The sequence below is a fragment of the Channa argus genome, chromosome 9 (genome assembly GCF_033026475.1).
Source record: "Channa argus isolate prfri chromosome 9, Channa argus male v1.0, whole genome shotgun sequence".
NCBI classification, from domain to species: domain Eukaryota; kingdom Metazoa; phylum Chordata; class Actinopteri; order Anabantiformes; family Channidae; genus Channa; species Channa argus.
This window is the reverse complement of record NC_090205.1, coordinates 1,870,088-1,895,792: the sequence shown is the minus strand read 5'-3', so window position 1 is coordinate 1,895,792 and position 25,705 is coordinate 1,870,088. Positions and strand designations below refer to the sequence as shown.

Genomic DNA, 25,705 nt, shown 5'->3' with positions numbered 1-25,705 from the left:
CCCTGGATTGGGGACCCTGGGGGATAGAACTACAACCCTGAATTCAGTTTAGACCCTGGATCCTCCAGTGGAAACACAGGTAGAGGAAACAAGTTTCCTAAAGGTTCCTGGTCGCAGAGAAAAGTTCCTATAGTGGAGGGACTGTAAGATTCTGGTCACACAAGAGAAGAAAAGACTAGTTCCCTGTGAGGCCTGCTGTAGCTGTTATAAGTATCAGAGAGGGAAGAGTAGTTTTTAGTGTTTACATACGATGTTCCACAACAGTTTCTGAATCTTGGGTTTTGCAGAGTTTTGCAGCTCATTCTACCATCGTGTGGCCACTGAAGAGTTTTGCTTGGGATTTTTTGCTATTTGGTGAAGGGACCACCAGGAGCTCAGTTGGCAGTGGGGCTTTTGTAGACCAGGATAAGGAAGTTCAGGTAGGCAGGAGCTGCTGAAATGAGAGGAGTTCTGTGGAAATGTGAAGACTGAACAGAGGATGTGTGTTCACTGCTGACTGAGAGAAACTAATGAGGCTGGATTAGACTGGATTAACACCACCATTATCATCATACACTCAGCTTTCTACTTCCTCCCCTGTCCTCTGTTTCCCTTTTGCTTTATCCTCTCTTCACCTCCTACTCGCCCTCCCTGCTCTTACTCTTTGTCCTCCTGTTGTCTTTCCTCCTCCCCTCCTCCATTCCTCTCTCCATGTCCTTGTCTCCCCCCCCTCTGAAGAGACAGTGGAGGAGCCGCGAGACCAGAATTTACATCTTGATATATCAGTTTCCTGCAGCAGCGGAGGCGGTGATGGATGGCGAGTTGCTGGCGCCACGGCGCTGCCATGAGTTAGCGCGGTGATTACGGGCAGAGACGGCCGCTCACTGGCCACTTCATCACTGTGACTGTTTGGGGGGAGCAAGGAGAGAGCAAGAGAAAAAGGAGAGAGGTGGAGAAAAACACAAAGGAGAGAAGGGTGGGGGTAGGGTGGAGGAAGAGGACAGTTAAAGGAGGATGAAAATAAGATCTTCTGACACAATTTAAAAGACACGTAGGTGTATTAACAGTATTATTACATTAAGATAAACGTGAGCAGATGATAAGGAAATTGGCCCCCACCTCTCCAAAGTAGGACCTGCAGACTGAGAGACATCAACTGCCATCATTTTGTGTCCTTTTTAGCTGTGTAGCTTGATTTTTGTCTGTTTTTGTCTCTTTGTGACCATTTTGCACATTTTAAATGACCCAGATCATTCTCTAACAAGAACTGCACTTCTGGTGTAGAGCTGCCCCCCCACCTCACTCACTTATTAAATCTGTGTTATTGTGTACATGTGGCTCCAGATGTTACACCAACATTCATCCCCTGCAGAGACACTTCCTAACACAGCATAGTGTAAAGGTGGGGAAACAGGAGGGGGGTCATCTGTAGGGGTACGGGGTTGATGATGGAGGCTCTCAGACAATGACGTGTCTTTGCTGCAGTAACATTCACCTCCACTCTCTGTGTCACATCCTGTGGTTGGTGAGTTCATGTCTAGACCAGCTGCTGCCTGCCATCCAACTAGAGGAAAATCTGACATACCCCCCCCCCCCCCCCCCCCCCTTGCTCTATAACGGCTGAGGAAAAACAGATCGATGCTGGGCAGCTTTCTCTTTTTGCTCTGGGCTTATTAGAATGGAAAGTTACAGGTTGTGGTGCGTGTCAGACCTGCACACAATGAGTCTGACTCAGTTTCCTGCTACAGCAACACTCATGATCATGAAGCTGCTTATTAGCTGCTTCGCCTGTTTTTCACGTCTGTGTAAATGCAGTGAAGCAGAGGTGGAGATAGTGATTTGTAATTTGTAATTTAAATGATGTTTCGTTATGTATTTGTTATTAGTGTTGTTTTATTGTATGTTGGATTGAAGCTTGTGAGGTGGATGTGTGCATGCTCCTGCCATCAGGGGCCACAGGGCACACCTGGTGGTCCTAATCTGACAGACGCTAAAGAGCTAAAGGTTGTTCATTACTGTCTCTGTGTGGATACAGTACAAGCTACTGTACATGCTACTGAACATTGCATCTCCCAAAACCCAACCAACAGATGAATGATTCTGCCCAGAAGCTGCAGTAACTGTGTTGTTCCCAGAGTGAACTAACTATACAATATCAATCCATCCTGCTCCTCCCTGCTCCACTGAGCTCTTCTATTGTCTGTCCACACTGTCCTACAGCTATTACTGTCAAGAATTCAGTGTAAGTCTGTGACTGGTCTGAAGGACAAGCCTCACAGAAAAACTGAGTCTGTGTGATAGGAAGTGTCAACAGCATCTCGCCACTATAAGATAAGTTATGGAGTATATGTCTACTGTCTCAAACACGTCGAGGAAGACTTAAGGAACCTACAACCTACCATAGACGAGGCTAGAAATATAGCCACTGATCGATAAGAGTGGAAGTGCAATATGAATGACGCAATCAATTCAGCAGCACTTACAGCAGCGTATTGGTTTAGGGGATGACTGGGTCCCCAGTTGCCAGCTAAGGACTAGAAAGAGAGGGAGAGATATGTCGACTAAAATATTTTGAAAAAAAGCTTTGAGAAACACAGATCCAACCCTTAATCATCATTTAACTCACTCCTTCACAAAGAGCTTGATTGTTTGTGTCATCATAAAAATATGGATCATGTTTTTGTTCCACACAGCGTCACATTAATTATTAATGACCAGCGAACAAGGAGGCAGGTTGTTTGTGTGCAGACAAGGTGTGTGTGTGTTTCAACCTTGAGTTGTCATCTGTGGTCAGTTCTCCTGCTGCCTCATACCCTCCTCCCACTCTCTGCCCCTCTCTCCGCTGTGTTCCTCTGGACTGGGGGGGTCTGGGGAGCAGATCTCTCCTCCGGCGTACTGAATACTTCATGGCAGCCGGAAGAGCCGACCGTGTCACATCCATCACAGTGGTGATGCAGACGAACGTCAGCCATGTTGGCAAACTGTCAGCCACTCCTTACATGTGTCTTGCCTTTGGGAAAATGTCTTTCATAGCAGAGACACTAAAGGTCTGCAGCAGCTTTTCATCCATTTTTAACTGCTCAGCTGCAGCAGACTCACCTGCACCTAATGCTCTGTTGTTTCCATTGTTTCCCTTTTCATATTCTATAGGATGCTAGTGACTGTCAAGAAAGCTGTGTAAATCTGACAGACAACTGTACTGACTGTTTCCTGTCTTTACGTGATGCTACAGATGTTTCTACTGGGCTAAAGCGTTGCATAATACTGACAAATGTGAAATAATGCCTTGTCAAGATCAGGCTTTGCAGAAAAAAGGCAAATTGTCACATTTAAAGTAACTAAAACTGATGTGTTACAGTTTGGGATGAAGCGTGTCACGTTAGGAACCTGTGGCAGAGAATGATCAGACAAATCTGCAGCCTTCTTCAGCTTTAGTGAATTTTAAGTGAGTTTGACTTCATTATTGAGTCTTAGGACTAAACTTTACTCTCAGTCAACCACCTGCTCAGCACCAAAAAGAGAGAAAACTGGACATAACTCCACATGAATCATGTTGTTCTGGAGCTAAATGACACCTTCACTGATATCAAATATGCTCCTTCTGTTTCTACTTTAATTAGTACATGTAAATGAATGTCATTAAACTTCTGACTTTCCTACATTAAAATATGTGTCTACATGTAGCTCAAAAACGCCTCCGGGTGACATCACTTGGAGGAACCTTTAGTTCAGATTATGTTTTCTTGTTGCTCACACTATGGAGTTGTAATCATGGTCAACCTGCTTTTCCAGAGCTCCCTCAGATGACATCATCTGAACTCCTAATGATGAAAAATTCCTCCAGGTGATGTCATCTGGCTTTTTTGGGTCTGTAATTTAAAAGACAAAAAGAACCAATATGTAGATACTTAACATGTCAGTATGACATTGAGAGTGGACGTCTTACTAAAATGCACCCAGACAACATCTGGTTTATCATTGAATAAGTTACTGTTGGGATCTCAGGTACAATAAACAAGAAAATGTCTTTCAATACAAAGATGAACTCGTAGCAACAGGGAATAAGATGCACAGCTTTGACACAGACGTGTAATATTATCATCAGCTTGTTGTTATACAGTGAGATGATCTGCAATCTGCGACTCTTTTTTTTTTGTCAAATGAAACCTCTCCACCTCCCTCCTCTTTGATCAAGTCACTGTGTCTGAGCTCAGGTGTGAACAGATGCACAATGTGACAATACAGTCGAGCACCAGCAGCTCACAAAGAGCCTATCTGCATGTAGGAGTCAAAGGAGGCTTTCTGTGCACAAATCAAGCCTTATCGTTCCTCCAGTCAATGATTCCTTTGACCCAGCCCCTCCACAGGCATCTGGCTGCTCTTTAATTGCTGGTGTGAATCAGATGAGAAGTTACTGTCTGCTCTTTGAACAGAACAGCAGCTCTTTGAGCGCCTCTATGCTACAGTGCTTCCATTAAAAATCACCAGAATCCTGTCCCTAAAGGCCTAGACATGTGTTTCTGTTTCTCTATCTCTATCAGGACCCAGTGAATTTCAAGCCTGCATTGTGAGGACACTGGCTCCAAAGTGAGAAACATCCCAGCTCGTATAAGGATAAAAATGATTAATTTGAAATGGCTATATTATACTTTTTGTAATCTGGTGTAATAGTTACTTCTGTAAAGTTGATCGTTAGTGTTGGGGGAATGTGTGTTTACATGTTTTCTATAAGAAAAGACCCCAGGTTTCAATCTGTCCAATAGGGTCTGTTCAAGTTTTTCTGCATGCTACAAGTATGAGATACATCACAGAACTTTGTTCCCACATCCACCAAATACACGAGCAGCGGGACTCCACCCAGTTTGGCCAACCATTTCACGCACTTGACCAGATGAGCTGTTGAATAAAGACGAATTATTAGATACTCACTATTTTTGATGAAGAAATTATACTGCGATACTCCAACAAAGCCCCTGAATAAAATATAAGCCCTAATTTAGAAGTAATATGACTTCTTAAGGTTTGCTTTGTTTTCTTGATCGACTGAAGGCATTTCAATCCCTTTTAACCCTTTGTTTCATCATAGTTGTGGGTTTGGCTGCCAGTCAACACACACTGTTGGCTTTTTTTATTTACTGCAGAAGTGAAACACCCCATTGAAATCAGTGGAGTGAAAGTCAGGTGTGAGTTAATGAGACTTTCCCTTAAATAAAGAAGCGAAATCTAGGTCTTCGCTGTTGAAGCCTGATCTTGACAAGCACAGAGATTGTAGAAGTGTGTCTGACAAAGAAGATTTCTGAAGACATAATAACTCTGAGAATAATGTTCTGAAGAGTTTGGAATCCATTAGTCAACTTGTCAAGCAAATCGCAAACAAATGGTGGCCGCTATTCATAATCACCTGGAATAGTCCAGGTGATCACAAGGAACCAGGGAAATATCCAAGGAAAGTAAAGAACTCTATTGTAGTGGCTAATATCATAGACTGCTCTGTAGACAGATAAGACTAAAGTAGAAAAAACAAAATCTACATTCCAGCATAAGAACCTGATCCCATCTGTTAAATATGGTATTAGATAACATAATTCATATAACATATATATATATATAACACAATTAACAGTAAATTCTCCAGTAAAATGTAAAGTATCATCTGTAAACTGGAGCTCAGAATAGCGTCAGTCGTTCGACAACATAGCACCTTGTCCTGCTGAGTAAACTGTATTGTTTCTCAGTGGCAGTATTACTGCATGCTCAAGACTGAGACTGAAAAGTGTGTTGGCGGTGATAAATAAAATTCCCCTGCTGTGATTTTCTGCACTCTTTTCTTTTCTTCAGCAATAAAAGCAACAATGTGATGAAGCACTAATCTGTTTTTGTTTCTCTGCTTTTCAGTTTACTCTCTGCTGCTCTTTGTTGCTGCAGAAAGAAACAGAAATGGAGGGTGGTTGTGGACAAGCGTTAACCCTTAACCGTTTATTTATGTCATGGTGATGTTGGGGTTTTGCCATTTTTAAAAAAAGTTATTGTGAGAAAGTGAGTTATTTCCAGCATAGTGCTGTGTATATATACCTGAACCCAGCACATCCTTTACTATGGAATGATGCCACAAACTCCACAACGTGTCCTAAAAACACGACAATGGTTTAATCCTCTTCAAGTGGTTTAACTGATCTGGAATCAGCTTAAGGCTGCAGCAGCTCATTCCATCTTCTGTATGATTGTATGTGTTGAAATCTCCTCCCAGTGTGTATTAAACAGTCACATTTCAATCTCTCATTAGGGCTGGTGATGTCATACAATAACTGTAGCACTTTTAAGTGGTAGAGGTCCTTTTACAGGGTTGGGCTATGGCCTGATAAACTCATATGACCTGTTTGAACCTAGTGGTACCTGATTCTGGTTCAGGGTTTCATATGTAGCACAGCAGCTTTTGTCAGCTGTGACAGAAAGAAAAAGACCAGTCTTATGAATCTTGTGTTGTAAAATCAGATATTTTTTAAGGAAAAGACTGAGGTTTTATTGATATGATAACAATGTTATGTTATGATGATAACAATCTGTTTACTTTTACGAGTTTGCAAATACTTTGCAAAACAACCTCTCTTTTAAATACTATGTGATGTAGAAACATCCACTGAGTGGAGATTGTGTGAAAAAGAGTGACTTGACAGATTTATTGTTGTGTTTGCACAATTCAGAGCTGAGAACTCTGGACTGATCAAGTCTGAAAGTCGGAGTCTGGGTTTTTCCATCACTCAGTCAACAAGCCAAGAGACATGGAGAAGATGCTCTTTGACTTGAAATGTGACTGAGAGAATTAGGTGGAGATACATGAACAATTTACACTAATTAAATTCAATTAAAGTTTATTTATATAGCGCCAATTCACAACAAAGTCATCTCAAGGCACTTTACACAATAAAGTCAATACTATAAAGATGTATAGAGAGAACCCAACGATTCCCCCTTGAACAAGCCATAGGCAACATTGGAGAGGAAAAACTCCCTTTTACGGAAGAAACCTCCAGCAGAACCAGTCTCAGGGTGGGTGGCCATCTGCCTTATAAAAAATGGAACCTGTCTGACAGATAAGATTCAAACCAGTGCAGTGTGGTTCCTTTAATCACAAATCTATGTTCCTGTCTGTAATAAAATGTTGTGTTCAATGATGTAAAATGCAGCACTTAGGTCTAGTTGGACAAATATAGACACAAGTTCATTATCTGAGGCCATGAGAAGATCGTTGGTGACTTTTACCAGTTCTGTTTCTGTACTATGATGAACTCTAAATCCTGACTGAAAGTCTTCATACAAATTTTTCCAGTACAGGTGGTCACATGACTGCTTTGCAACAGATTTTTTTCAAGGATTTTAGAAATAAAGGGAGATTAGATATTGGTCTGTAATTGGCTAAAACATCTGGGTCAAGACAGGGTTTTTTATGTAGTGGTTTAATTAGTCTTTTTCTAAAGATAGATTGATCACATCTAATATGAACATGTCTATTAAAGGTAAAACATATTTAAGCAATTAGGTTGGGACAGGGTCTAAAAAAAGCAATAACTGAAGTTAGCTCAGAGAGATCTATGGGTAAAAAGCAGTCTAACAGGGATTGGGGCCTTATCCATGATTCTAGCAATGTTGTACATAAAGATCTATCTGTAATATTTGGGGGAGGATCTGGTGAATTCTTTCTCTAATAGCTATAATTTTATTCATAAAGAAAGTCATGAAGTCATTGCTGCTCAAAGTTAAGGGAATAGTAGGCTCAACAGAACTATGGCCCTTAGTCAGCCTGGCTACAGTGCTGAACAGAAACCGGGGGTTGTTCTTGTTTTCTTCTATTAATGATGAATAATATGCTGTTCTGGTATCACTGAGAGCTTTTTTGTTCATTTTTAAACTGTTTTTGCCTGTTTTAAGTTTGTGAATTGTACCACGCAGATTGTCTCTTCTGATTCACTGCTTTCTTTGTTAGAGGGGCAATAGGATCTAGTATCATAAGCAATGAGGCTGCAGAATTGTCAACAAGATACGGAGGAGACTACTTTCCATTGTATTAACATATGGTGAAGCTAATGATGAAAGAATAATTTCTTTAAATTTGTTTACAGCTTTTTCACTTAGTGGAATTTTTCCCTAACTGCTGTATAGTCCGTTATTGTAAATTCAAATGTTATTAAAACTGGTCAGACAGAAGAGAGTTGTGAGCAAATATTGTTAAATTATCTGTCTCAATGCTGGAGGTCTAGGACAAGATTTAAGGTGTGACTGAAACAGTGAGTGGGTTTATGCATAAGAGCAGCATTTTGTCCGTTGGTAACGTCAGATTCTACAAACATGTCAGACTGTTAATACCTGTTGCTGTTGTCGGGGTTGGAGCGGAGGATGCAGGAGAAGTCAGTTCATCAGAGGCACAGATGTTTCAAATGCCCAGTCAATCACTGGAGACTGAGACGCTGTGGACAAAGTTCTCAGTCAACATCTCAGACATGACTCACACCTCTTCTGCTCTTTACTCTCTCATTGTGTGTTTTTTACAGTCACACACACATTTTCTCTATTTCTATAGTCTATAGTTAGGGAAATTTGGGTTAATGCACACACACAGTAAAATGAATGGCGATGTGGAAACAAAACATCTGGATCTCTCATCAGGTTTCTGGAAACTACTCTGTCTGGAGGTGTGTGTGTGTTTGTGTGTGTTCAAACATCTGTCTATGTTTATGTGGACAAGCTATTGTGAGGTCACTTTGTCTGGTTCTAACACCTTCAATCAGCTGTCAGAGGGTTTGGTCTGGGGTTTAAGGTTCAGGTTAGGATCAGGCTTAGATTACGGTTAGAGGTTACACATAATGGTGTGATGGCTAAGGGTGTGAGTGGGTGGGGATGCATTTTGTGCATTAATGCATGTGCACTGTTCAAATTTCCAGAGTTGAACACTTGTATACAAACCATTCAGTTGAGAATCCAACTGGACTGCACTGATCAATACCCCCCTACCAACAGCACCCCCTTGTGATGATTTGCTGCAGGTCAAATGAGATGAAAGATCAGTAGTTTAATCAGGTTAGAACTGACCATCCTGAGGCAGATGTGTCTGATATTGAGACAGACTGGTATCTTCTGTCTGGATGCACAGACATCACTATTTGTTTCCAGAGCTCCTTCAGTCAGGTTCCACCCCCACACCCCATTCCGTCAGCTGCTCTCCTTCCCTCTGTGCTGCTGCATCTTGTCTGAAATCATCAGTGTCGTCTGGATCTTGTTTGTCCCACTGATTGTGTACATGATGTTAAAGCTGGATTTGATTCACAGCGTCTTAATGTGACAGATGTGCTCTGTTCCGAGAGACCGATACTGTACTTGAAGCCAATACAGGGGTGGAGTGACTCAACGTTTACCAGTGTAGTATAAGTATTTTTTAATGTACGGCATTACAAGTAAAAGATCAGCATTGCAAATGTTAATTAAGTATAATCAGGTCATGTCCTCATAATATTCATATCAAAAATCTAAAATAAGGTGAATATTTCATCCTAGTTAGCACCTAGTACCTTACACCCTATCATGAAAACCAATGAATCAAGTACCTGAAGGCTGTAATTTAGTACTCCACGACTTCAGGACAGACCATCGTCTGGATGGGGAACGTGCTTTGTATCGGCCGTGGCTTCAGTTATGAGTGTTCTGCCACTTTCGGTTTTGCTTGATTGTAATTAGAGAAGATTGGAACAGACGGAGTCGCCTCAGCTCGCTGCTTCTGTCAATCAGTCCATTTAGCGAGGCTATAAGTGTATACACACACACACACATACAGCGTGGTGTCCAATTTTAAAAATTTCTGTCCACATTATTTCCTCTTGTTCTATTTCTTCTCTTTATATTAGAATCTGTGTCCTACGTCTGCCTGTTTCAGTCATGTCACCTTCACAGACAAATGATTTCAGGATGACAGTCTGTCTCTGTTCTTAAAGCTGCAATGACCCACGTTTTCTGTCCATTTGCACTTTAAATTAATCAGTGGAACCAGACACATTTCCACATCCAATAGTTCCAGAGCAATGTGATCCTTGTTCACTGTTCATATTGAGTCACTCCAGTGTTTCCTCTATTTTAGCTCCATCTTTGGTCTCCACCACCTCCACCGGGAAATATCTGCTTCAGCAGCTGCTCTCTGACTGTGTCCGTCTGCTGATCAAAATCAACGGCTTTCAGCTTGTCCCTTCAGGGGTTGCCACAATGAATGCGTTCCGACCTTCCTGCCGCAACCCTCCAGCTTTAACCGGGCTTGGGACTCATATTACTCCACTATTATCTTATTGTTTTAAGCTGCCTCAAACCAGTCACGTGAATAACCCTGAGAGAAAAGGTTTAAGTTCATCCCAGGTACTGTCAACATGATCTCATCTGACACAGTCTTTTCAGTCTATAAAACTGGTGTTTAGGTAAACCCTTATTGAGTGGGTTGACAAAAACAGGTTTCTGTCAGTTTCTTTACTGCATAGAGTCATGAATAGCTCTTGATGTGGACAAGCCTTTCTAACAGTGATGATAGCTTATTGTTCCTGAATTTCTAATACATTTGTGTTCTACATGGTTTTTTGTTACATGCATGTTGGACCTGTTAGAATATTTCTAAAGGGGATCTGAACCTACTATTTGGGGCGTGTTCAGTCAAGGTGATCATGTGCACTGACTTCATTCCTGTGTTTCTGTTATCATTGTGGGTGGTCCTGGACTATACACGTCTAATGATGGACTGGCTCTTAAATACATCTGATGAATAAAGACGCGTATAGGAGACAATGTGTGGGAGGTTTTTTATTTCTTAGATTGTTGGATTATGAAAATAATTGGCTGCAGTCAGATGCAGATGAAGCTTCTCCTTTAAAAACAGAATGTTCAGTTCCTGCTGCTTCTTTCTGTCAGCTCTATAAATTCTCTGCTCTGTTGTTGGACATGTCCTTGGTGAGGACATTGGGAGGTGGGGTACTGGGGGAAAATTCAGCCTGCGCTTTAAAGCCGAGGCTGTCACAGTGGATAATTCTCAGCTCACCTACACAAACAGTGAAGGCGGAGTCAGAAACAGTTCATATGTGACTGTGAGATGCAGCATTTATCGCAGCGTCTGATAAGATAAGATGTTGCACACAGACCAACAAAACCATAAACAGTCTAATATTTGCTTTTTGTGCTTGAAGAATGACATTGATGTATTTTGATAGGAATAATTTCTCAAACAGCAGCATTTAGCTCATGTTTTGCTCCCCTAAAAACTGACGTTATTTATTTATTATTGAGGTTGAGTCAAACCTGAAGCAAGAGTCAAATGTTTAAAATCTGGATTTATGTATCTGTCAGCAAAAGATGTTTGTGTGTGATGCTAATTGGCTGGTCGTGCAGTGGATGGGGGGGGGGCACAGTGAGCGACAGAAGGGAAGGTGTTTAAAATGCAGAGAGCAGTCACGGCTCGAAGAACGCTAGATACAAAACACTCCTCCCCTGGTTCCTCCTCTCTCTGACACCATCTGGTCGTCCTCTGTGAATCAGCTCTGTCGCCTGCTGGAGGCTCTGCCACAAACGCACGCACACACACTCACACACACACACACTGACCTGTGGCATTTACAATCCGCTGTGGTAGAGATGTGTGTGTGTGTGTGTGTGTGATTGAGATAGTGTGCCTTTTTTCTCTGTTGACGCCGTATCTTGTTGGGAGCTGTTACATTAATAATAATCTGTGTGTAAAGTTGAAAAGACTTGACTATGATGCAAACAATAATTTGAAGTAAAAACTAAATGTATCTGCATCATCAGTGTCACCGTGCATTAAAAACGTGTCAAGCTCAACTCCAGCTCCTGCTTCCGGACAAAGATGGCAGACTCAGTTAGACCCAGACACGTTCTAAAGACTCTCTGATCTTTGGTGTCTGTTACTCAACTGGATGTGGCACAAATCTGCCATGAACCAGCCAATCAGAGCCTGGAGGAGGTTCATTCTGATTGGCTGTTTCTAGTTCTCTGACTAAATCTTAAACTTATCATGTATCCATTTTATTTTGTCAGGCTTCTTCTGCTGTGTTAAAGGCACCTGATAATGAACCACACATAAACCTTCTAGAGCCCACATACTCAGGGAATCTGGACCATATCTGGGGATCTGTCTAAATGCTGTGCTGTGTACGATTTGTAGAGGGGACTATTTACTGTAGCACATCCTGCATCTGCATCCTGGGATTGAGGACATGTTACCTTTGTTCTGATCAATAGTCAGACACACTGCAGACTTCTTCTATTGCTCATTTAGTCTTTTTTTTTAACACAACCAGGAGACTCTATTGACCCCCCCTTCACCCCCTACCCCACCCCCACCCTCGCTGCCTCTCAGGCCTAAGTGGATTAAATGGATTCGAAACACGAGCTGCAGCCACACTAATAGCATTGCTTGAATTTTATGCAATTCAGGGTGGATTGATTCAGAGAGTAAAGAGCAGCAGCGTTGTAACTGAGAAGCGTGAAGCACAGAGACACAACGAACATTAGCTTAGTTTGGATATGAGATTCATCTAATAGGCTACTAAAGGATACTGTACTATACTACTGATCATCTGTACTGAAATTTGCTACAATCTTTAAACATTACCGTATCTGGTGGTGCCTCCTGACGGCCTCTTCTGAACAGATGGTGGATGGAGGACCCAACATGGAGGATATTGTACTTTAGTGGAGCAAATTTCTCGCAAATTTAGACCCAGTCAGATGATTTAAATCTAACCGATGTTTCCTAAACCTGGGGACCCTGGTTGTCCAGCATCTGTTGGTAGTGTCCCAGTTCATAATCCAGCTGTTATACAATTGTACAATTAAAAGGTCAAAAAAAAATTCAGAGTGTGAGCAGTTCTCACCGAGGTGTCCTGTACACCATGACCCAGACTGTAAACATACATGATGCTGGAGACACTCAACACATGAACAAAAAACATAATGAATGTTTTGTTGCAGCCTGTCCCCGACCTCCGGTCTGCAGAGCTGGTCTCTGTATCAGGCGTTAATTACTACTTGTCCCTTGCTGATGCAGCCCTTTCACTGCTAATTTTAGACTGCGGCTAATTATGAGTCTTACTGCAGGGCAGTAACCTGATGAAGGGATAATGTCTGTGGAGGAAAGGGGCGAGTGAAAACAGAAATACAGAAAACAAACACTGTCACTGAGAGGTGAAACCTGAAAACGTAACTGTCTTCTGTTTTTACAGTTCTTACATTGGTTCTCATGTTCCACAGAGGTGCAGGTTTGTGATACATCTAAAAGTCAGAAAATGCTGAATGCATCCCTGTTCCGGTCAGTGAAACAGATGTTTCACATTAAAAGCTAATTGTGCCCTTTCCAAGTAGGCTTTTAATGTGAAGTTTTAACCACACCACAGGAAGTTTTTTATTGACTGTAGCAGTAGCCACATGGTGACAGATTAATCTTTGATTCAACAAGAAAACTCTCCCAACACCTTTACACAGTGAAGATGTGTGTCTTTAAGGTATTTGTGTAAAAAATTGAAGCTGGGGTTAATATAACAAGTCTCTTGTATTCAGTTATTGCTGTGGACATTAAACTGACACCTGGTAAATATGAAATGACATATCTGGTTTTGCAGTAAAAGCAATATAAAATATTAATATAAAAAGTAAAACCTAAAAATTTATAATGGAAACCTACCTGCTCCATCGGCTCATGTTACTGTTTGTCTGGGCCAACAAGACTCACCTGAATGCAACACAGAGACCAGAGCTCAGAGCTGAGAGCTGACACTGACTGACTGCTGTGTCAGAGCAGCCCAAACATAGAGATGTTAAAGGTTAAAGTAAAATACTTACATTTTATACACTGGAATAAAGGAATATTTTGCTCTTGTTCTGGAGCAGAGAATCAATCCACTTTCCTGCAGGCATTTCAAATTAAAAGCCGTCCTTGAAAAGGAAAGATGATCTGTTTGAGTTTGGCTTTTAGCTTTTTTTATTAACAAGCATTTGTGCTAGTAGTGAAGGTAGAATTAAGCTTTTTATCTGATAAAACATTTAAACGATAATAATGCTTAATTTGTCAAAGTGATTATAGACCTTTTTTTTTATTAATCACTAGCAGAGAATTCCAGCAAACACAACCCTGCTCCTTCTTTCTGCTCGACCTGGGAGCAGAGATCATCTGTGGTCTTTGAAGAGCTGCCAACATATTTTCTGTCGCAGCTGTCTGTAGGCTGCTGATGGCTCTTTGAATGTTAAATGCGCGCCGTCTTTTACGATCATTGTGGGGTCTACGCCGGCCTGTTTCTCTGCACTCGGATTTGATTGGAGCTGATTGCATTTGCTGCCACGGCCAGAGCCCGTCTCTATGTCTGTGTGTAGCTGTGGTTAATGGTGCCTTTCTAAAGGCTTTATTAGAAGTAATTTGCTGCAGCGAGCGCTGACTGATATCTGGGCCGTGACCCTGTCTCTCAGTTGAAGGGTAAAGAAGGAGTCTCAGTCACAGCAGAAATGGCAGGCGCTGTGCTCTCTCTGAATACATTGAGGAGAGGGAGAGTGGAAGCAGAAATGCTGATGTGGACTGACACAATATTGAAAGCTGAGAATGAACAGATGAGAAAGTTTGTCCCATGGTGTAGAAATGTTTTCTGATCTGATTATTTTCTGCACAGAGAATTGAGCTAAGCTGTTCTCAAATAAACTGTAAATAAAGTAACATCATTATACATTCCACTGTGGACTTCGTGTCATCAGGACCATGCGTATGGATTAGTAGGTCCTCATAGCAGCATCGGAATGTTTTCAGCGTGAGACTGGGACGATGTGGAGACATAATCAGTGTCTTCAAGGTGAAGCAGGTAACGAAACACTGTACATCATTCACGCTTTACAAATTGGATGATCACACACAGTGTTTATCAGCTAAACAGTTTCATGAGTGTTTCCATAGATACAGAGCGTGTCTCCTGAGGATGCTGCTATATTCAGTGCAGTATGTCATGCATATTCGCAGAGAGTCATTAAATGGCCTGCACTCTGTGGATGATACTGTGGTGCAAACGCCACAGCTGAGCTCCATGTTCTCATGCTGTGTGGACAGGAAGCTTCAGATGCTGTGACTTTTATGGTTCAGTGATGGCAGCATGAAAATGAGACAGGAGCCATAAAATCTGTTATCAGTTTTTGTGCTTCATCCACAGTCCTCCTGCCGCCTCAATGAAAAGCCCGTAGTGTGGCGGCTGTATTTTTAGGCCGGTGTCGACGCGACGTGACACAGGAAGACACAAACACTTTATCTGCTGCTGTCATCACACTCTGGGGCCTCGTGATTCTGGCTATTTGGAAATCTCAGAGTTTTGCAGGAATGTGTGCTGAGTCAGCCAGTCTGTGACGATCTGTAGTCATTCATCAGGGAGAAAATAAGCACTTTTAATGCAGATGGAATGTGTCCCAGAACACATTAAAGAACTGGAAAACTGTGAGTCTTAAACAAGCAGAGAATTCTGATGTTTTTGTTCAGATTTATGGCTCCTTGTTAAAGCCCATTTGGGACTGATCAAGAACACGTGTGTGCCACTATGAAGAGCTCCAGCTGCTGAGATAACTCATCTGGACCAGTTCTCCAAGGTGCCCTTTGATATTTCATTGACCCTTTTTAAGACAGGTTTTCTAAAATGTCTTAGATATGTTACTTAGTGTGACCTATAACACAGTAGTAACGTCGGGGTCACGTTAAACATCTGACCTCTATCTTCAGCTGCCTTCCTTTAAACATCTGCACATTAGAGTGGTCTTCAAAGAAAAAAGGAAAATCCAGTTTTAGTAATGTAAGGTACAACAAAGTAAAGCAGAGTGAAACAAAACACACTTAAAGAAGATAAGTAAATCTTGGAGATATTTTAAACCCTTAATGCTTGTCAGAGCCCTAATCTGAGCACATATTGTTTCCATGCAGTGAGATACTTTGTTAGGATTTTATCTCAAATTTTCCACACGTGGTTCCTCGGCTGGAAGCTCCAACGTGACAAACAAAAAGTTATGAGATTATCACCACAGCAGTGTGTGTGTGTGTGGATATACAGTAAGTACAAACACTACAACTCTACAAACACACTCAGCTTTCCCAGTGTGCATCCAGGACTGTGTATTTATGAGCGTGGGCAGTCCTCAGCATGCAGATTGTGTGTGAATGATTCAGAGAAGTCAAGTGAGCACATGAATAATAAAGAGGATGTGCACTGGGCTGTGAATATTTCATGGTGTGTGAAAGTGAGCACAGATGCTCAGCAGAGATTGACATCATCAACGCAGGAGAAAGACGGAGATGGAGAAGAACTTGCTTCTGATGACACGGAGGTCAAGTTTTAAAAACAATTTCAAACCTGCACCACCACAAAACTTAGCGGATATGTTGAACTTATTTCCACATCCAGCAGTTCCACAGCACCTCGAGTCATTGTGGCGCCGTGTTTTAGCTCCTTTTTTAGTCTCCACCACATCCTGCTCTGTGGTTGCTACATGCTCCAGAGAGGAAAACTGTAACTTAGCTGCTGCAGACAGAGAAGGAGCAGATCCCAGATGAGGCAGTATGCAAGTCAGTGATGGTACATTACACCCACAAACACACACAGAAACCCACACAAGACGCACATGGGACATTGAACAGAAACTACAAGATACCACAGATATGAGCAAGTAATCAGCAGAACAAAGACAGTTAATGCAAACGGTGCACAGCTTGCGGGGTTCTCAGCTGCTGTGGGCCATTAAACATGTGATTCTTACCTGGATAAAGTGTGTATGTCTGATGCTCCGCCCGGGAGGTGCTTTACATAAACCCAGAATCAATCTTTCTGTGCAGTGCAGAAAGAAAAGTGAAGACTTACCCATGTTCAAGTCCTCACGTAACATTGCTCTGGTTTCACTGGACCTGTTTGGTCTTAAGTGATCTGAAGAAGTGATTGAATAGAATTTCATGATGACATTTTGTCTTATTTTCTTAGATTGAAACAAAATTGACAAGTGATACAAAACCGTGACCCTGAACTATAAAAACAAATACAGTCCCCTTTAAAATAAAAAATAAAAAATAAAATAAATTCAATAAAATATTAGCAAATAACAATAGTGACTGTTGTGCACAATAAATGACCAACAAATATCTGTTATTTTTAAATTATTCTAAACTGTTATATTTGTTTCAGAGAAGGATTTTACGATTTTAGCAATAAACTACTTGTAATTTATACACATTTCCATCAAAATGTGTAAGAATGGGGCTGTTGCTCAGTTGGTAGAGAAGTCATCTCCCATCCTCTGGGCTACAAGTCGAAGTATCACTGAGCAAGACGCTGAATGCCCAAGTTGTCCCTAGTGTCTGCTGCTTAGTTTTAAGTCGTTTTGGATAAAAGCATCTGCTAAATCAGTAATTGTAATTGAGAATGATGTAATTATACCGAATAAAACGAAAAATTATTTTCATTAAACTTAAATTCTGACAATAAAAACTATAAATTTTATCTTTTATGATGAGATCATGTAACTAATTACATTAAGTCAATTTGAAAAACTACTGTCGGTAGACTTCCCAGCATGCATTGTTTCTGAGTGACACCGCTTCACATCTTGTTCTTTTCCTTACCTCCCTACACTGAGAGCAGTTTAACATACAATAGGTATTAAATCTTCTAATGGACTAAGACAATGATATAGTACAAAAGAAGTGATCATTTAAAACTTATGTGCTTTTGTCTTTTCTTGTTCTTTTTTAGCCTGTTTTTGTTCACATTTTACAAAGTTAAGTGACGCATTAGCTTTTAACAGCTTCTCTTTACTCTGTATTAATGGATTTTACCAACAACTTTCACTGCACTAGTTTCAAATCATACGAATTTACAATGATTCCCAGTCGACTTCCGAGGGGATTCAGAAGTACATCACCTCAGAATTATGACATTGTTTCTTTGCATTATTTCCTAATGCAACATATTCAAAACGTGGATGTCTAAAACTATTTGTACGTCGATTTATCGAGCACTTGTTGAGATATTTCAGCCCAAATACTTGCAAGATAAATGTTATTCTTAAAATAAACTCTTGAGCGTTGCTGCAGCCTCCTCATCTCATCACAAGCTTCATCCACAATCCACTCTCCATAACATCAGGGCCTAATTCTGCCTGCAGGATGTGTGTTTGTGGGCTCTTGCTCTTCTGCCTTTCTGAGGACTGTACAGACCGTGACAGTGGGGACATTTGATCAGGTTTGACTTCTACAAAGGGCCGTTTAGGGTCAGACCTGTATGTCTGTTGACTCTGCCAACCTCTGACCAATCACCACATTCAGGATTAAGATTTCTGAGAAGAAAACATCCTTCTGAACTACACAATTTGCTGTGCAGTCACTGATGAGAACTCACTGATATGAGTGTGTCTCAATTAAATGTGGATGTGTTGTGGGGCTCAGCTGGTTTGCTGGTGTCAGATGTGAATAATGGTGATTACTGCAGAGCAGAGCTGACAGAGGGAGGGACGTGTCCTGCATACCAAGCCCTCAGCACTACAGTACACCACTGTGGAACAGTCAGTTTGCTCCTGATGAGAAAAGACTAAATGTAAGAATTGCTGTTTAGCGTCTTTGCTTGCATTAGGACTCAGCTAATGCCTGTTTGAAGATGCACTCTGATTGCTGTTGATTGGCTCGTTGGACCTAGGGAACCCAGAACATTTGTTTTTCCACCTTTTTCCAAAACTCAACAATGCAGAAGCAAGAAGAGCCCACGTTCACGTTCAGACACTGTGCATCCATCTGAGTTGTTCAAAAGCTCTCTGAGCACCTGCATGGCAGGTTTGCATATTAATATTTATTTTGAACCTGTGGGACCTGTGGTCTTTTCATGGTGTTGCTACATGAAAAGTCAGAGCATCACCAAAGTCCCTAGAGTCAATCTTTCGGAAACCATCATTGTCTGTGTAACATAGAAATAACATTTTAGAACTGTTTTGTGCGGAAATTAGTGAATAATTGCCAAATCTTTACAGGAAATAATCTCAGTGGACACAGAGTCTTAACAGCTCTGTTTCACTGCGTGACCCCTGTTAATGACTGACGTGGATGCAGCTGAATTCTGGCCTGTCAGACCAAACTGAGGGATTTGTTCCGATGCTGGCAGTTTGATCCTCTGATGTTTTCCATGTGGCTTCAACAGCTTGGCTCAGCGCAAGGGTGGGAAACTGGTAATGAGTGAAATGCCAGCCCACTAACAACTCACATAAAGGGTCTGTGTGTGTGTGTGTGTGTGTGTGTGTGTGCGTGCGTGCGTGTGTGTATGTGTGAGGAGTTTGGGTTTCAAAGACTAAAAACTGCTGCAGAAAAGCTGTGTGTGTGTGAAGCAGCTCTCCCCATTGCACTGTCAGCTGGGATCGTGTCTTCGCTTCTTAATTACCCAAAGATTTCTTGGGTTTTTGCGTCAGCTCTTCGCTCGATGAATCATCACCATTCAGGATTTTATTCTGACTTTTCCACCTACTAATCACCAACTCTAATGTTTCCTTTTTATTTTATTTCCACAGCTGCTGTATGACTGGATGACTGTTTCCCTCCATCCCCCATTAGACAGAGGAAGGATCTGATGAAAGGACTGCAGACAAAGGACAGAAGAGACCACCTGCTATGGCCAGTGGTACCTAACACAACCATAATTCCACTGTTAAATATAAAAGACACCTGCTTATTGGGTGATGTGTATTACTGATTAATTCAAAGAGAAGAGTGGATAAAATCCTTTTGTCTTTGACAGTTTTGACAGTTTGTGTCTGTCTGAGCTCATCATCTGAATGTGATTCTTTGACAGGTTGTCAGCTTCATTTCTGCAGTAAAATCATCTCTAAACTTGTTTTTGTTCATTGTAACTTCTTCAGTTCTTTGGTCACCTGAGGTTTAGTGTTAGCATGCACCCTGATGGCCTTTCGTAGTCAGTAGGCAGGGATAAGGTGCACACAGCTGTGACACACAAAACCAGAAGAGGGACAGGTTTTTTGCTTTTTCTGTTTGGACTTTTATTGCTAAAAGTTTCTGGGTGTATTCTTTGAAGAGGCGTGGTTGATAAAATTAGGGCCTCGGGGCCTCAGTGTTTGCATTCACATAAACCAGTCCCAGGAATTTCTGAGGCAGAAAGATACAACCGTTCTCTCACTGCTGCATCTGATGATGTTAACATGTCATTATCCAGGTCTTATATAACCCGGCCTCCACTTTTTCAAACCCAATAACCTGTTCCTATGAACAACACTCGCATTTCCCTTCTGTCTGCTCGTCTCTGCTGTAGCAGCTGATGGTGTAGGAAGCCTGGGTGCAGAGCAGAACCACCTGAGCGTCCCCGTTACGGATCACGAAGCTTGGGCCACGGCCATGAACAACCTGGGCATTGTTCCCGTGGGCATCAGCGGGCAGCAGCTGGTTTCAGGTACCAGAGCTTATTTCAGTGTCTCACTGAGGATATTTATCATTTTTACATCCTGCATTGTGTTTTTCTATATGTTTGATGTCTTATAAATTAAATAGAAATGAGCCACAAAAACACATTGACCTTCTGGTCCAGGTTTGGGCTTTGATATCAGTTTGTGTGAGGACTAACTAGAGAGAGATTTTGTTTGTCTTCTGTCTCCTGAACACGCTAATGAACCAACAGTAGGAGGATATTTGTGTGTAAACAGATGTGAGGGAACGTACTACAGCAGCACAAAGCCTGATGAAAGCTTGGCAAGAGAAAACACAAAAGTGCTTTTTTTCCCCTCTGCCTCCCTCGGGGCTCCACTGAGCGCTGTTTTCTCCAGAGTGGAGCTGGAAATGGAGTCACAGAGTGTCTGTCTCAGCTCAGCTTCGGGGGGGGGGGGAAGTGCAGCATCAGGCCTCGTCTCTTTCCAATTCTTCAGCTGAATGTAGATTTGAAGCTGCCGGTTTTATACGAGGACAGCAGCTCTGAGTGGATTTTTCAAATTAGGGATCAAAACAGGTAATGAATCAGTCGGCTCATTAATCTGAGCCACTGGGACACCCAAATTTGTCAAATTACGATGTTTTATCCGGAGTATCATCATAGACACAAAAGGTTAAAAAAAGGAGGTAAATGCAAATTGCAAAAAATGTTTTTAACACATATTTGACACACATAATTATACATAGAATCACTTAATGGAAACTCAGTTTAAAATCCATTGAATTCAGAGCTGTGGAAGTGACAGGAAAACTTGGATCAGTCAGAGGTTATGGAGCAGGTTTGGGCCGAGACCCATAGCTGTGTCTCACACTGTGTTAATGGACTAGTGTGGTTGTAGAAACAGCACTAAACTCTCAATGCACCTCCTCCATTTCATTTTCTCTGGGCTTAATTGCACATCACAATCTATTGATGAAATTGTTTTCCTGAGACATGAGGATTTGTCTGTTTAAAACTATATAAAGTCTCTGGGGAGGGGGGGGCAAGCGCTGCGGTGTGGGGGTTTATTAAATGAGCACACAGGGAGATTTGTTGAGTTTTTTTTTGTGTAGAGCTCAGAATAATTGAATGCATGGATTAAAGTGTTGTACAGAGACAGACAGCGGCAGAGCAGCCTAATTCCTCTGGACCACAGTGGAAACATGACAACCAGGACATGATGATGTGACGCTGAGTGGACTCCACCAGCTCTCCTCCCTCCTCACAATGCATGTGGGAACAGTTTCTGGAGAAACATGGGTGTTAAAGGGTCACTCAAAACATATGTTTCCACTTACTGTATGTTTTTACAATGATAGTATTCACACTCTTTACTGAAGTACTAATAGCACACTATTCAAGTAATCCTACGTTCAGCAGTATTTAAAGTAAAAGATGTTAGCTGAGAAAAAGCCTCCTGTTAGTGTTTTACATATGTATATTAATTCTGCTTGTGTGTCAGTCAAGCTACACACATGGAAATGTGTCCTGAATTTATTTCTTCAGGTGTTTGTGTGTAAAACGCTTCACAGACACCAAAACAAAGTATTTCTACAAAAAACAGACAAGTAAACACAGCTGATTGTAGGGCTGCAGGATGAGACTAATCAATTAAATCTTAATTTTATTTGTCATTGTGGATGATTCATGATTCTAATGGATTGTTTTCTCTCCACATTAAGTCAAAACAAATCACGACTCCAAATATCTTTATTAAAACAATGTGCTGTTCCCCAGTTACCGGGCCGTATGTGCCAAATTATTAAAGGCCCATCACTGGGACTCTTCTCCTGTTACATATTGTGAACATTGTGAAGTACAATACTAGCAGCTGTGCAGCAGTAACTAAAGGCCTACATATAGTAATTCCATTTTGGGCTCTGAAAGCCTCCAAAACACTGATGATTTACTCTATACTGTCCCTGAACGCATCAGCAGTTCAGCATCACACAGTGAAGGTGGCTAACAGGTGGCTAATGCTACAGTTTCTATGGAGACACAGTGCTATTTTCTATTAAAATGAAGCCCACACGAGTGATGAAGTGAGGATCTGAGAGCAGCGTTCTCTTCACCTGGTGCCGTTTAGTGGACAAAACAACACGAGTACAGTCTCACATCAATCCAGAGACAATGCCAGTGGGTCTGTTCTGTCCAACCAAAACAGTGGAGAAGCTGGAGCCATGAAATGTTTTTTTCACATAAATAATTGTACAAATCATGATCAAAGTGATTATTCACGTACTAGTTTAATTTCGGTTGCTTCATTTGTCAAAAAAACAAAAATCTTGATATTTGATAAGATCTCCATCAGAAGATGGATGATAACGTGGAAGGAAAGGAAGACTTGGTACATTGTTGAGCTGTGGTGAAGTCTGACTCGGACCGGGTCGGGTCGAACTGTGATGCAGCTTCAGATAAGACTGAGGATTAGTTTCAGTCCTCACTGCTGCACATCTGGGTGTAACCAGCTTCACCTTAAGAGGACTCAGCCAGATGACTCCAGTGTAATCCTGCTGAAAAGCAGCCACACAATGATCATAATTAAAGCCATAGAAAGTCCTTTTTCCTTTTCTTGGCTCAGGTTTTCATTCCTCTCCTCCCTGTGTGTGTGTTTTATTTTTCCCTGTGTTTCTGTCTCTGGCAGACGCCGCGGAGCTCGGAGCCAGAGAAATGAACCTGGCTCCAGTCTTTTTGGCTCTGGGAGAAAAAGCTCCGAGCACAAGCAGCTCTGTGTGATTATGATGAATGTGTGGCACCGAGATGTGTAATTTACCTGTCAGGGTTATCGCAGACAACGCTTTAATGAGTTTTCCTAAGACCTGAAGATCCTCTGAATGCATCCTGGCTACACGTGCTCAGATTTATGGAAGATCGCCTCTCCAGTGTTTTATTTTTCCTTAGTATTTTTCCTTTTTATCTCTAAGAAAGTGTCAAAGACCTTTTTCTTCTTTCTGTTAGAAAACTCTCCACAGGAAGTGGTTAACGGCTCTTTAGCACACTAGCTGAAAAACTGTTCCTCAACAATGTTGGTTTGGGACGATATCAGCTAACAGACTAAAGACAGACGGTGCTGGATGTTAAAAAAATCCCTTGAGGCAAAGACTGGGAGTCCTCAAAGAGTCCAGTGCTGCCTTCAAGGGTCTCTGAAGGTCCTCTAACATTCCCTTCATATCCAACTAAAGCACAAACACGAAAGTATCCATCTGATCACAGCTTTCCATCAGAGCAGCACTGATCCATGATCTATACGGACTCTACTCAGCATTATACTGTTGATTAATAGCAAATAATTTTTACCATTGCTGGTTAAACAGTGCTACAGTTTCAGGGACAGGTGACGGCCTGGGTCCCTGTGTTGAACAGGGACCGGGCTGCTTAGTGCACCTTTGTTCACACGGAGGTCTTATACAGACGACTCACTGGCTGCTGCACCGATGAGACAAATGTCACAAAGGCATAAGAAAATAACGTGGACAACGAATGAAAGACTGGTGCCTCCATGAAGGTGTGAGCGACGTTTGTCCCCTCATTGTGTGACAGCCTGTCTCTCCTCTCCTCTGAATCACTTCATTCTTCCAGCTGTTGCGTGTGTCTTTGCTGACAGGTTCCTCCCCTCCTTGTTGTTGCAATGCTGAAGATGGGAACCACCCTGCTGAGACAGCTGAAACATTGCTGCTGTCCTCTCACTGTTCGTCCCCCCTCCCTCTCCTATTGCTTCTCATTCTTCTTTTCTCTTATCTCTCTCTTCTTCTGCTCCTTGATTTGTTGTTTTCGGGAACGTTTATCTGACAAAGATGGAACATGTGGAGGAAGGAAAGTCGCCCACTGTCAGGAACTGTTCAGTCCTGTGTAATGTGGATGGAAACCTGAACCACCTCAGTGCATTTTGAGGTTCTGTCTCAAAATCTATACACGTACGAGTTTACTTGCTGTCTCAGTTACAGCCACAATCCACTAAACCTGTACACACCCAGTACAAACACTTTAACCAGTTGATCAGTTTTGCAGTAAATTTGTCAGGATTTAAAGGTTCGAGGTTCATCTGCTGTGCCATAAATAGGAAACAAATGTGTGTTTTTTTACAATTTGGTACTGTTGTGTAGTTGTTTTCACCCTTGGTGGTCAGAAACAACCAACTGCCATAGCTGCTAAAAGACTTAAATGAATGTGGTCTCTGTCTGGTGCTAAACAAACAGAGTTTGTAGTGGCTCAGATCAACAGGTTTTAGATAAACCCGTACTTGGGAGGATGTCCTTGATGTGTATTCTACCTCCAGCTGCAGAATCATGTTGGTAATTCACCAAGATAATTACTGTGGTTATGAACAGATGACAAACGTTGAGGTTCTTCTTAGGTGTATTTTAAGAGTTGGATAGAGGACTTGAAGTCCACATCCCGCCTTTGTCTGCATTGTCTCACTCGCACACCAGTTTGCACTGACATCACCAAAATGAAAGTTCTTGGGGTGTAGGAACGTTTTAGATGTTGAACCAACCAACAGTTTTACAGATGTGTCCTGTGTCCTCATTGTTTTCTTATGTTTTCCACTAAGGATTAATTTACCCACTGAACAGACAATCCACCTATTGAAACAAAGCAAACAGCAAAACATTGATTAGTCACAGAAGTTGTTAGTTTATCCTCTGGTGATTATGAAAGCCTCCAGGTGTGGTAACTGTTGTGGTTCTGTCTGCAGACTCTCTCTGTATCCAGAGGTTCGACACCGGCCTGGGCCTCATCGCCCCTATAAACCCCATGATGGGAGGCATCAGCCTGGTTCCTCCTCCACCCATACCATCTGACATGCCAGTCATCAAGGAGATTATCCACTGCAAGAGCTGCACTCTGTTCCCTCAGAACCCCAGTGAGCTCCCACCACCACCAGCCCCCCACACTGTGTTTGACACAAGTTTAACCTTATACATTGAAATACAACACTTTTTTTTTTTTTTTACTGTTCTCCAGACCTGCCCCCACCATCCACACGGGAGCGCCCCCCCGGCTGCAAGACGGTGTTTGTCGGAGGTTTGCCGGAGAACGCCACAGAGGAAATCATCAGGGAGGTGTTCGACCAGTGCGGGGAGATCACCGCCATCCGCAAGAGCAAGAAGAACTTCTGCCACATCCGCTTCAGTGAGGAGTTCATGGTGGACAAGGCCATTTACCTGTCAGGTGAGTGCTCACCCTCTTTAGTCAGCTGAACATTCACAGTCACACTGCAAACAGGAGCA

The 25,705-nt window shown here is 42.0% G+C and overlaps 1 protein-coding gene across 3 annotated transcripts in view; it reads left to right on the top strand.

Moving 5' to 3' along the window:
- enox1 (ecto-NOX disulfide-thiol exchanger 1) overlaps nucleotides 1-25,705 on the top strand; it is a 72,603-nt gene that overhangs the window by 15,581 nt on the left and 31,317 nt on the right. For 2 of the 3 annotated variants that reach the window (XR_010915145.1, XM_067515329.1), the window contains exons 2-5: nucleotides 19,570-19,679; nucleotides 20,325-20,462; nucleotides 25,171-25,338; nucleotides 25,440-25,646. Coding sequence is in view for 2 of the 3 variants with exons in the window: in XM_067515329.1 (XP_067371430.1) it covers nucleotides 19,670-19,679; nucleotides 20,325-20,462; nucleotides 25,171-25,338; nucleotides 25,440-25,646 (523 nt within the window). In the remaining variant the exon portion in view is untranslated. The remainder of the gene's footprint in view (nucleotides 1-19,569; nucleotides 19,680-20,324; nucleotides 20,463-25,170; nucleotides 25,339-25,439; nucleotides 25,647-25,705) is intronic. The other variant, XM_067515330.1, reaches the window with a different exon arrangement.